The following is a 13,586-nucleotide window of genomic DNA, read 5'->3' as shown; positions in this document are numbered from 1 at the left end:
CTGTTTGAACTGCACATCTTCAATCATTTTCCAGTTTTTGCTGATATCCTGGTTTTCTCTTTGGCCCACGACTGGATGCTGACTCCCTTCTTTCTATCTCTGTAATGTTTAGTTTCATGTTGCAGGCATTTCTACATTTGTAGCTCTATTGTTCATCGGCTTTAGTAAATAACAGGACTGGATTCCTGCGTCTTAACTCCCTTGATCTGGGTTTGGGAGCTGATTATAGCTTTGCTGCACGTACGGCTGGGAATTTTCTTCACTTTAAAGTCAGTTTTGTCCATCTCTGATGTGATGATCTAGCAATATTTTGTGGAAAAAGAGGTGCAAAAAAAAAAAACTGCAGGTTCATCTAAAATCCACTGACACTCCCCAGAGGTTGAAGCCTTTGTGTTTAAGACTCTCTATGACCTTTCCTCTAATGATGCTGTCAAACCAAAATATCCGCTTTAACCAAGAAGAATTTTCCTCAGTAGTGAGGATAAAATTTAGCATATAAACAGTGTTTTCTATGAAAGGAACAAAAACAATAACATTTTAGGTACAAGTATAGCTTTATTCTGTAACCAACCAGGTTTCTGTCAGTCTGTCAATGCTCTACCTACGGATTCAAAGCCCACTGGGTCATATGTAAATCTTTAATATCAGGCCACAAATGTATCGTTTCATTTTAAAAAGGGCTCACTTATCCCTTAATATAGCTGGGAACTGGAGTTTTTAGTAAATTTGACACACACAGTGGAAAATATTGCATTTTGGGGGACTATTTTGAGTAGCAGATGAACCCATATTTGGTGCAATAGTTGGTATTTTGGGCAGCATAATGGTGTAAATGAGTCAAAATAAACTGCAGTGTGCGTGTTCATGGTAATCATGAAACATGTCACAGTGCAGAAGTGTGGCTCATTTTTGTGTATTTATAGCTCTGGGCAACAATGAAGCTCCTTGGCACAGAGGAATAAGACATAGGCTACACACAATACTTCCTAGCAGGACGCATTCATTGTCGGTTTTCATACGATTTTGTAACAAGATGAACAAATACAGATGCTGAATATCAGCATCGAAGTATCTGAAAGCCACCATATCAGCCCTCTAAAGCCCACACTGGCTGAGGCCTATTCTTGCCTGCAGCCCTGCATGGCTGTGTCTGCCTTGTGTCCTTTCCCAAGTCGGTGAAACAGCCGGTTGCTCTGCCAGGCTGCCTGCACTGAGAGAAAGGACTGTCCAATGGCTGCGATAGGGACCAAGTGAAGGGGAAAGAGGCAACGCCAGCTTCTGTGAGGGAGGGCTCATTCAAGCACGGCAGATTCGGGGGGATTTAGGGAGCTCGTCTGCCAGCAATAAAAGGCTGAAACAGGATACTTGGTGAGATTAATTACCTAGATAGGCCACGATAATGCCATTTAAATGGGAAAGTAATTAAAGTGCACCTTCCATGAAAATTATTCATTGCTGACGGATTGGGTGACAGACAAATCAGGAGGCATTTACAGAAAAGCTACAGGTTAAGTGCTCCGAGCTGCTGCTCTGAGACCACCACAGTTTTATTGCAGCTGTTGAATCTTACTGCTTTGCCCGGCTCTCATCAAATTACTGCGAGCATGTGGGGTTGGTGCGGCGGGGGTGAAAAAGAATGGGCTCCCAGGTAACGTAAAACCGGGGACAAATGCTACAAAGGAGGATCCGCTTAACTAGAAAATTACACTGGCTGGCATTGGTCAGTGGGGACTCCTCAGAATCAATCAATCCTTCTGTTTAAGGCCACCATGGCAGATTAGAACACAAAAAGGGATAAATCAATGGCCTTATTGTTCCCCAAGTGTTACCTTCACAAATGCTCTGAACAATATCCATTTAGTGATGATAAAGTGTCAGTAAAGTGGACGTATAGGTTACCGTCGAGGAGCCGCGGATCGGTTTGCACCCGTGAACATTTAATATTTTAATGATCGTCGCTCTCTCGTAGCGGTAAATAATTACCAAGCCATGCGGCAAACTTCGCAATCTTCCCTTTTCTGAACTGCAGACAAGAAACTGCTGCAGGACAGGGAATCAGACTTTGACTGAAACAGCCCAACTGAATGGGAATATTTGCTTCTCACGCAATGCAAAGGCACAGTGGCTTTTCAGATCAAAGTAAAATGCTTAGCTTACATTCTTGTGTGCCTCCGTGCCTTTTTATTTTTTTTCCTCGCTTCGACTCCCCCCGCCCCTTGCTTTTTGCACTGAGAGATTGTACTAAAGGGAATAGCCTGTTGTTCTCTTTGAATGTTTAAGTAGGTTTGGACTTGAGGGGGAACTATAACATCAGTCTACACTCACATAATGTTACACAACAAATGAAGCAAAGAACGGCTAAAAATAAACACGGAAGACCTCTGATGTGGAAAAAGTGTGAAACTCGCATCGCAGATTAAAAAAAATAGACGTTTTGGAAAGATGGTCGAAGCATTCGAGGTGTTCGGAGTCTATCCAAACTACCATTTTGCTTTGTAAACACGCTAATTAAAGATTAAGGATCTTTTGTTGCTGCAGTAATGGTATCTAAAAATGTAGCCTAAAAACAAAATCTTTATACCACTGCACTAATGGCAAACATCATGCATTTATGCAACAGACACAGACAGAAGGATGCTTGGCCAGACAGATAAAGTCAGCAATGTTACAAATCCATTGTCCGACTGAACTGAAATCCCAAATATCAGCAGGAAAAATGATCAAATAAGGTAAAATCAAGTGGTAACCTGTGGTTGACTTGAAATGGCATGTCCCCACACTCTAAACAATGCATCTGGCATTAAGTCACTCCCCTGTTTTCTGCTCCGACTCCCCCACTGAGTCTGTGAATACTTCAGGTGCAGAGCTCAACTATTGTAAAAGTTGCTATCGGAGGGTAACAGGCTTTGTGCTGCTGCATAATCCAAGCAGTGCACATTAAAATCTATTTCTATGGGCTCGTCCTTCCAGAAACACACTGTTTATACCTCTAGCTGATTGCACCTAAGCCACATCTCAACGGAATGCGTACACACAACGTGTACACACACAAACACAGGTCCTGTAGACTTTCCAATAACCAATTTCCAATCCTATTTCTGTGCCCTTTTCCACTGTGATTCTTTTTTCTGGCTCCAAGATGTGAGCACCCGCTTGAATAAATATTAATGGTAATTCTACGAGCAATGCCCACTCACGAGCGTGCTGGAAGAACAAAAGGCCTTGTTTACAAGTGCGCTTGAGAGAAAGCTAAGGCACGAAGGGCCTAGGAGGGCCTCTGAGGTTGGCTCTGTGGCGCTGTTGACTCACAATGGAGTGCTGATTGAAACACACTCTTAACTTCCAGCGTAGGGTGGCAGCGAAGACGGCAAAAAAGAAAAAAAATCCTCAACATGACGGATTCCTATTCAGCCGCCGCGAGGACGGAGCTGAAGAAATCAAGCTCACGAACTTGCAGCCTCTACTTAAACTCATTTAAGACAGAGCTGAAAGGTAATTAGGTTTCTGGGAACAATAAGCACTCAGTACCTTGTGTAGCTTCAGCCTCGCTCCAGACATTTTCTTTGGTATAATTAGGGGAGGTGTGAATTCCTCATCAGATGGATCACCATCTGCATTCACACACCACTTGCTCATTCCCCCAATCCCCAGCTACGAGCCCATGTTCGTGCTGATTATCATTCAGCAGGTGGAGATGGGAGCAATGGAGGCGAAGGGCTTCACTTTTTTAAGGTTCTTTCAGTGCAGTGGGCCTCCAGCGGCTCGCCATGCAAAGGTTAATCAATTCTGAATGATGAGCCATAAAAGCTTTAATAATGCAGTCATTCTCTAATGAGTGGTCCTGCATGCTCGCCCAGGAAGGCCCGATTGTTTTAGGAAGCTCCGACGTTCTAATTACAAAGCATTCAAGCATTCGCCGGCGGCCCAGAGAACGCCGGACACAGTGAGGGTCCAGTGAACAGGACAATGAGCCTGGCAGCGTTAGAGCTAATGTCGGCTGAAGATGGGAAACAAAAGAGACTCATCACATGCTTGTCAATATTAAACTAATGCTGACTACTAGTTTGCCCTTCAGCTGAAAGTTTTGAGTGCCCCGTTCAAGTCTTAGAAACTGTCTTTAAACCTGGAGCAAAGATAGAACTTATTATAGACGCAATGGAGCCATAAAGCTTCATAGAGAGGAGATTGGGGTGGAGAGATGGATCGATAAAGCATCCAACTTCAACACAAGAGCACTTTTCTTTACTTGTTTCATACCGAGAGTCGACAGTAGTTTGTTTACACCACAATCATTTGTTCCTTTCAACCAATTAGTCATTCTTTTAACCACGAAGACAACTATTTTCTTTTGACCCAAACCATAATTATTCCCAAACCCCAATCAAGAGCAGTTTTTCGTGACAATGGAAATGTTTGGCTACTTCTCATGTCATGATTAAAGTTCTGTTCCTAACAACTGGGAAATTTTTGACTTGTGACTATATTGGGATCCCAATCAAGTAGTATTTGTGTGCAAAGCAGCCACGCAACAATCAAAGAGTGGTTTTCAAAGGCATTCAAAAGACATTATATATTATCTTGCACTGTGGATTAAAATTAAGATTAGGAGATTTTCACAGAAAGAGACAAATTTTAGTCTCTCAGTCAAAAAAACTCATTGTAACCACAGTCATTCCCTGCGTTCTGGCAGGAAAAGAGCTATCTGGAGTTAGATCGCTATTGAATGAAGACTGACCTCATATTAAATATTTCATATCACTCAGTTACGTTGTGCATTACAAAGAAAAAAATATATTAAACCTGTGCTGGTTTTCTTTCTGCACATTCAATTTATTCTTTTCAGTGCAGTCTTCTGTAATTCCTGCCTTCATTTTAAAGGTATTATTCTGTCCTGCTGTCCTGCCATTGAACAGATGGAGAGGGTCGCCTCGCCTTGAAGAGCTGCTAACCACGAAGGAATTTGATTAGTCCGGGTTTCAAAGAGGAGTTTTAGCAGTGCATCACGATCTAACTACTAATTCAGACACTAATCCGCCTCCCATACCATAAAACAAAGCTGAAAAATCAAGGAATCATTGTAATAATCTAATTTACACATACTAATTATCGTTAAAAACTGTTAAATTCTCATCTTTCTGATCCATCCAGGCTAAATGCACTGATTATAATGTTACAGCACGCTGAAAGGTGGCACTTACTCAAAATGATAAACATGACACTATCTTGGCCAACACTGCACTGGCTTTCACAACAGCTAATGGCTAAATATTCCGCCAGGTTAACTGCATAATTGTGTGTTGTCAACATGCCACATGCAATTATGAGTGACCACAAAAGAGCATGTGTTAATTGTTATGTCTCCCTTTTTGTCCTGAAGGTCATCCTCCACTCGGTATCCTCCCGTCCTTGGCCATGCAACCCCTCGGCGCATTCCAGCTCATGTCTCTGTCACGAACTGAGCCACGCAAAATACATCATCCCCAAACGCTACGTCCCTCTCACATTCATTCAGCCGATCGCCTCTATCTTTTCCTCCATCTCTTCCACAGACACACGCGTCTCACAAACTAGAGATATTTACTGTGTTTTTTGGGGGTTTTTTGTAGCACGCCACATGCAGCTAGACATTTCTGAAGAGAAAATTGGAACATTAGCTGCTTTATTTAAGACTAAAATGATGACATGAATGTCCGCTACTAAACCAAAATGATGGTGATGTAAAAGCAGCGGGACACGAGTTACCCAAACATGGCAGGGGACAGGTGTAGTTATCCAGAGACAGAAGTTGTATATCCAACTAAAGCCTCAATACTCTCTGTGCAGCCTTCTTTTTATCACCATAGTCAGAACATAGTCTTTAGGGCCAACTGTGTTTCATGGATGCTCAAGCATGAAAGAGGAATCTTGTTGGGTGGATCCATAGAAATAATGAATAAAAAAGGCTTTAGAGTTTGTCACTGCAAAACACAGCATTTTAATTACGGCAAATTCCCTCGAGACCGAGCTGCAAATACACTACTAGATGTCTAGGTACCGCTGGGATTCTGCATTGCTAAGCTAATAATGTTTGCCACTGCAGTGCTGATATACACATTAAATTAATCTGGGTAATATGCATACTGGAAATATTATGGATCATATCAGACTATAGCCATTAATGTTAATGGGGAATCATTACCGTGGTTTGCATATGAGAGGTTTTCAAAATTAAACTGTCAATCGACAAGGTCCTAATGTCTAATGCTCTCTCAGCTGTGTACTCCATGCAACTGTAGAACACACCCCAGAAACTGTGCAAAGGGCAGCACACTTCAGCTTTAATGATATAATTTAACATTTTGAGAAATGTAGTGATTTAGTGCAAAACTGTAGCAAGGACATAGTGAGCTTAAGGGCTAGTACCTGACCTTAATGTGTTTTGAAACTTCCATGTAAAAATATAGTTTATTTATGGGTTACAATAAATATTTTTTGATGAGCAACAGTTTAGGTCTTACATCTTTAAGAATTTGCCAGGAAAAATTGCATCCTTGCATTTATTATTTGGGGACCCCCTATAAACAAGATACAGTGTGATAAGTATTGAGACATATTGGCAGGTATATTATTGAACCATGAAAATATGCATGCTTGGTATATCCTCCTGTTTTCAGTCTTTGTGTGAAGCTAGGTGCAAAATTCAATTCCATATACAAACCACACATGGTGGTATTCATGAAAATCTTGGACATTTATCACGAAAATGGTAAAAAAAAAAACAAAAAAAAAAAAACAGGGACGATTCAGAATCAACTGACTTCCAACTAAAATTCAATTAACAGGCACATTCACTCCACAGAAGAGCACTGCACTGCAAAGAAACTGTCCAAATCCATATTTTCAATAAACTTTTTGATGTAAAACTCCTTACCTGCTTGACCGGTAGCAATGCTGACCGCCGCAAACAGCCTCTGCGTCCGGCTCAGGTCCGACACCCCGTTGACAGCCTCCACCTCAAAAGTGTAGTTGGCATGGGCGAGCAGGTCCATAATGGTCACATAAGTGTCCACTAATCCTGACTGCGCGGGAGAGTATCCCACATTTGGCCCACATGGTACACACTCCTCGGGTTCCCAGCTGCAGCGCCGGCATATAACCCTGTAGGTGACATCGTTGCGACCGCCGGTGTCGGCTGGCGGGCTCCACTCCAGGCTAACGGTGGTCTGGTTGATGTTGTAGACCAGGTTCTGCGGCGCCGAGGGAGGTCCTGTCAGAGGTGGACACAGGAGAAGCCAGAATTAAATAACTGAGTGCCAAGGAAAGTGGCAGCCAAGAGGGTGCATTGACTGGATCTGTGCTTTCACTGTTCTCTGAGAAAGAAAGAAAGAAAAAAAGCTACAGGACATGCCAGCTCCAGCCCCAGAGCCAAACACTGACACTCAATTATAATAAGCCTCACATCCAGAAAAAAACGGTGCAGGTATACTGAGAGGAAGTGAGCTCTGGCAGGTACCAAGGTCAGTGTTAGAGGGCTGAGGGAAAAAAAGCAGTGGAGCCCAGACTTTCAAAGTGAAAATAATTTGGTAATCAGAGTTCATGCCACACGGTGTCTGAGGCCACTGTTTTTATGAATTATCATTAGAGGAGCAGTGCATCCGTCGAACGCCTCTGCTTCCATTTCCATCAACATCCCTTACACTGTAATTAAACAGAAAATGAGATTATAAAAGTCTAAAGGGTTTTTTTTTCAGTTCAAGGCAGGTACACTGGCATTATCTAGCTTTTACATTTACAACCATTTCATATTTCAAATACAAATTTGTTGTTCTGTAAATGGAAATAGTGAGCTGACTAAAACTGAACCCTCAATGATACATTTTTGCTATTAAATCTTGGAGATTTTAGTTTCTATTCTGTTTTTTTACAGTACGACATAACCATATTTTCATGTGCAGGTTAGTTAAGCTCAATCAAATAAGTCCGGTAAACGCAAAAGTTTAAATTAGAGACACTTTGGAGGAAAGTAAAATACACTGAACCAAAAAAATAAATAAATGCAGCATGGCTCAAAAACTGTATACAGAGAAACAAGTGGTTGGAAGATACATTCTGCATGGTGAAACATCTATGTAGAGTTAATGCACAGAGCAGTGTGCAAAAGTCTGCAAAGACTGTAAACATGTAAGTAGTTTAATATCTGCAATTGTAGAGTTTTCTCTTTTTTCCCAATGTTGGTAACACCTGTGGACACTTTGAAAAATGTACGGTACATGATGACTCCATTTTTTCTCAATATCCAAAAAACTCAACAGCCCAACTTCAACATTAATTATGCGTCGCTTTTCTGGCTCTGGGTGAATTTGAGTCCAACATTTTCTATTCTTTGTAATTTCTACTGGTCTCCATCAACTCCTCAGCATAAGATCTGTGTCTGTAGCTTGCTGTATGCTTCTCTAGTTCATCACAGCATTTTCACAAACAAAAGCTGCTGATTTTAAGGCCATATAAAACCAGTGAGATTAGCCAACAGAAAAGCTGCCAAATTGCTAAAAAGGTAATTTTCTTTCAGTCTGGCACAGCAAGTGACCCCTTTCACATTTTGTACATTGTCATTTGATCCATTGTCAATATTAAAAATAACGATTAGCGCGACCTTAAAGTAAGCCTGCTTCCTCATATTTTAATTTTAAACCAGCCTCATGCTCTTTTACAGTGTACTCGTGCATGCAAACATAGCGGGTGATTCATGCAGATGGACTAAAGGCTTTGTTTATATGGCGAGCGTTAACAGCATAAAATCTGCAGCTGCTATGGAAATGATTGAGACAGGGCTGCATGGTCAGACAAATGCTTAGCAGGAAATCAGAAGCCACAGACAGTCACTCGCAAAGTCTTCCTGTTCTCCAAAAATATATGCAGCTATCCCAGCTGGAGACAGCAGCTTTACTGGGTTTCCTCGGAAAGGTATATCATGTAGACAGCCGCGCACTTAAAATTAATGTCGTCCAAAAAAAAAACCTTTAAGGCCTGTCTCACCCACAGAGTTTATGAACAAGATTTAAACCTGGATTATCACCGCCCTGTAACTGCCATATACAATTTCACTTGACATACAACAAGAACGAGCTCAGCGGCACCAAGAGTGCACAGGACTGCAGATCGTTTGCCTATAAATGTTCGCATAACGGCAAAGAGATTAGCTCATCTCGTAAAACAATGAATAACAAATTGCTGCTTTCATCTTTCACATTCCAGGTTGTTGGCTTTTACGGTCCAGATGTTGATAGAAATAAACTCCCCCTAACACAGTAAAGATTATATGACTTGTGTCCTTTGTTTATGAATGTTTTAAGAATATCTCCATTTTCTTCTCTGGGAGTAGTGCTTTCTCAGGAAATATTCTTGGAGGGAACCTAGGGGAGGGACCTTGCAAGTCATTAAATTTGTCACATTAGCTAACGAAATAGGTCATGCATATGCATAAAACCGCTACCACGATATTCATTAATACAGCACTTAACTGTTTTTCCCTTTTCCAGCCATTAGAACAGAGGGCTCAGCGGAGACATCCATATTCATGATTATCAGGTCAGATAAGAGACAGGCAGTGGACTGGGAAGATGAAAGAGCCACCTGTGGCAGGTGAAGTGGAGAGGAGTGACTGCCAGTAGCACCACTCGACTTCAGCCTTGGCATTGACACTCGACCCACACTCTCAATCTTCCTGGTGCACAAAGGTAGGGGTGCGCCTCGACACAACAACCCCCTCCCCAAGACCAAACCTCAGGGATCTTTTATTCTGCCATTTCCATGGCCACGGAGAGCAACGATAACATCTCATTTCGCTCGTGCCACTCTCCGCCAGGTCTCAGGTGCCACAGATCAAAGGAGTGATTTCTGGGCAACAAGAGGCGAAAGGAAATTAGATTAGACTGACCCCAGATCTGCGTGACCTTTGTCTTTTGTCATGTTTTCTCATGACTGTGAGTTTTGTCTTTCTCCTCTGAAGGCCTCGGTAGGTTTGAAATGAATTGCTTGACAGATGACTGAAACTCCCCTTTCCGAGTTCTGTAACTTTTTTTCAACTGTTTGTGGAGTTGTGGGAGTTAGTAAGGTTTGAACTTCACTTTCAAGCTGTCATTATTTAATACATCTTGCAGTACAATAATGACTGAATGTTTTCAAGGAGGCTGAGAACGGCTTGTGTAAATTGTCGTGTCAAGGCTGCAAAGACACACAAAAGACACAAGTTCTTAGAGATAAAACAGATAGAAAAAGACTATAGGTGCTTTTTGCCCAGCTTTCGAGGGTGTCCACTTAAAAAAAACACATTTTTCTTTTGCCGTGGTAAGGAGACATATTATACAACCCCGTTTGTTTGAAGCATACTGAACACCTCAGCTTGCTTTCTTCTTCTGCCTTGGCGTCACTTTGTTTCTTTAAAAAATGCTCTGTCTGGACTCAGGAATATGAAACTCTTCTTGCCCCGACGTCACCTGCAGCACAGATTTGCACCACATCCTGAGCCCTCCACTGTCTGTCTGTCTGCTCATCCTTATAGCTCAAGGGCTTGTCGCTCTCCTTCTTCTTTTTTACTCTCTTTTTCCCTGTCTCTCACTCCCCTGCTCTGTCTTATCTTTTCGTGTTCCCTCCTCTCACCCCTCCTCCCAGTCAAGTTTCATTTCACGGATTAGCCTGCCACAGCCCCCACAGCCTGAAACGTCTCAATCACTTGCTTGCTTCCTTCCAACTCTGCCACTGTGACCAAGCATGGGTGAACATGTGCGTGAGCGAGGGTATTTCTTGTTGTTGTGCATAAATGTGGAATGTGTGCATGCATAGTTGATGTTTCCTGCTACAACATTTGCATGCCAACATGGCATAGATTTCTGAAGCAGAACCTGTGCAACTCCCAGGTGTGAAAGCTGTGAGAAAAAAGGCTTCAGCTGTGCAAGAAGTAACCTCTACATCTAATAATCTACCGTATGAAAAACGTATAGTAGCGGATCGTTTTTAGGTCATGTTTCAAAGCCCATCTCCACTCAGTGCAGAGTTGTAAGACCTGAGTAAATCCAAGCTTAGGAGGGAAGAATCTGCCGCTTATCGGCCTTGAGAAGTGCTCGGGGCTAACTTAACCCTCCACAGCCTATTAGCTGGCTGTGCTCTAATTGGGGAGCTGTGGGGAGAGGGGCGGCAGGGGTGAGTGGTATTCAAATCGCCCATGAGGTAATCCTCACTCTACAAATGTGTGTTGTGACCCCGTGACTTCACCTCTAATGATGTGGCTGCAGCAGAACCCGTATGAGGGAAGACGAGGCCAAAGAGGAAAAAGAGATCGGAAGAAGAGTCTTTTTGCTGAAGGGGCCTTCGGCTACTGTCGGCCTAATAACCAAAATATCAGCGCTACTTCAACACCACACTGAATTCAATATTGGATTTGCCACTTGCGTACAATGTGAGCTACACGCCAAAATTCCATTTCAGCCTCAGTCTCCGGAGACAGGAATAAAAAATTAAAGCAAAGCATGGCTAAGACTGTGCTAGAACAATATGCAAACTCTTTTGTGCACCTCAGCTGCATGAGCTAAGAGCTTTGAGATTTTTCTCTCTTGCTTGACTGCTGAAATATGTGCCAAAAAAAAACACAAATCAAGTTTGTGGAAGGGCTGCACAGTGGCATAGTGGTTAGCACTTTCGCCTTGCAGCAAGAAGGTCCCTGGTTCGCGTCCCGGCTTTCCCGGGATCTTTCTGCATGGAGTTTGCATGTTCTCCCTGTGCATGCGTGGGTTCTCTCCGGGTACTCCGGCTTCCTCCCACAGTCCAAAAATATGCTGAGGTTAATTGATTATTCTAAATTGCCCGTAGGTGTGAATGTGAGAGTGCTTGTTTGTCTTTGTATGTAGCCCTGCGACAGACTGGTGACCTGTCCAGGGTGTCCCCTGCCTTCGCCCGAGTCAGCTGGGATAGACTCCAGCACCCCCCGCGACCCTAGTGAGGAATAAGCGGTGTATAGATAATGGATGGATGGAAGTTTGTGGAACTACACGGTGCTGAGTCTCCCACGACCAGCAACGTCTGTGAAACCATCCGTCTTTGAACAATGACCAAAGCCACTGTGATGCCGTAGATGTGCTTACATGTGGTAGCATTTCTGAATCTTGTTTTGAGTGAACTGGCTGTATTTGCATGGCCTCATGTAATTACAGACTGGACACAAAAACATGCAGTGATTTACATTGACTTTTCATATGCATGACCAGGGCATGGGCCTTGGAGCTTAAAGGATAAATCAGATTTATTACAGTCTGCCCATCATTTCTACCAATAATTTCAACATTGTACATACCAACATGACAGCTGGATTACCATATCACCATGCCATAACATGTTTCCCAAAGCAGACATCTGCACCACATGTGAAAGTCCCCAGAGGCCTTAGATTGCATGTGAAGCAGTTTGTTTTGTTCAGTTTACTATTATATACACTAAAACAGTAAAGCCATTCTTTCTTGTCCTTGCTTCTAACTATGGTTTAAACAAATGCCATATTTCTAGTATTTTGCCTTCAAATTCACAAGCTCCTACTTTGCAAAAAGCCTTGTGTTAAAAAAAGCAGTTCACATAAGGCTTTTATAGCGTATATTCTTGAATTACGCCACTTTCAATCTAGATATGACCAGAAAAGAGGCTAATTTTTGACCTCTCTGTTGTAAAATCCAACCCTAACCAATATATCTGCAAAACTGTGGGAGCATGGTGATATTACCACAAGATCTGATGGGATGAGCAACAACTTGCACCATCAGACAGGCTGTAGACAAACGAGAAGTTTGCCCAGATTTACTATAATGTATGAAAGTGAAAGCACCCAAAAATGCTACTAAGAATCCAATTTTAAAAGAAAACTGTACAACCACAACTGACATATAAGCATAAGATATAGTGCAGGAAGCTGACTCCTACTCCTACTGAGCTTAATATCTGTTAGAAACTCGAGCCCTTCCATTCTGCAGCTCTTTAATAGTCCCCTAGCAACCCCTGGCAGGATGGACTCCCTGACGGACATCAACTTGTTGAGGTGGCACATTAAAGGGGAGTGGCAGGGGGTCGGGAGGAGGAGACGACTGCTCACAAATGCCCCTTTCAGCCCTTACGTTGCACCAGCACTGCTCACAGCTGTTGCATGATTGATGCCCAGCTCCCCAACCTGTCAACAACTCAGCTCTGTGCGTTGCCTCCGGAGGAAATGCCGCCTGACGGCCGTCCACATATACCTTATCTCCTCGCAACTTTGCATATGAATGGCATGGACAAACATGCAGCAAACAAAAGCATCTCTCCCTTCCACCCCCTCTCAACACACACAACGTTGGGCAACAATGTATTTGGAACTTCTTCTCTCATCTTTATTCAGCGTGGATTTGGCTTTTCATGTCCCCACATTATATCTTCATCTCATTTCCTCTCAAATCCTCAAAGACACATCCTTAATCTCTGTGTGCCAGAGATCCATCTCACTGTTTTGCTAAGGCATACAATATGGTAGCTTTACAAACCTCTATTTAAAAAAAAATCTGTCAATCAAGCTATTTATTCAGGCAGTGCAA

The 13,586-nt window shown here is 42.6% G+C and overlaps 1 protein-coding gene across 7 annotated transcripts in view; it reads right to left on the bottom strand.

Moving 5' to 3' along the window:
• Positions 1-13,586, bottom strand: part of epha7 (eph receptor A7) — a 94,627-nt gene that overhangs the window by 54,736 nt on the left and 26,305 nt on the right. For all 7 annotated transcript variants that reach the window (XM_023275735.3, XM_035950712.2, XM_023275739.3 and 4 more), the window contains exon 5: positions 6,911-7,246. In XM_023275735.3, the coding sequence (XP_023131503.1) occupies positions 6,911-7,246 (336 nt within the window). The remainder of the gene's footprint in view (positions 1-6,910; positions 7,247-13,586) is intronic.

This window comes from Amphiprion ocellaris, chromosome 12 (genome assembly GCF_022539595.1).
Source record: "Amphiprion ocellaris isolate individual 3 ecotype Okinawa chromosome 12, ASM2253959v1, whole genome shotgun sequence".
Taxonomy (NCBI): Eukaryota; Metazoa; Chordata; class Actinopteri; family Pomacentridae; genus Amphiprion; species Amphiprion ocellaris.
This window is presented reverse-complemented; position numbering and strand designations above follow the sequence as displayed.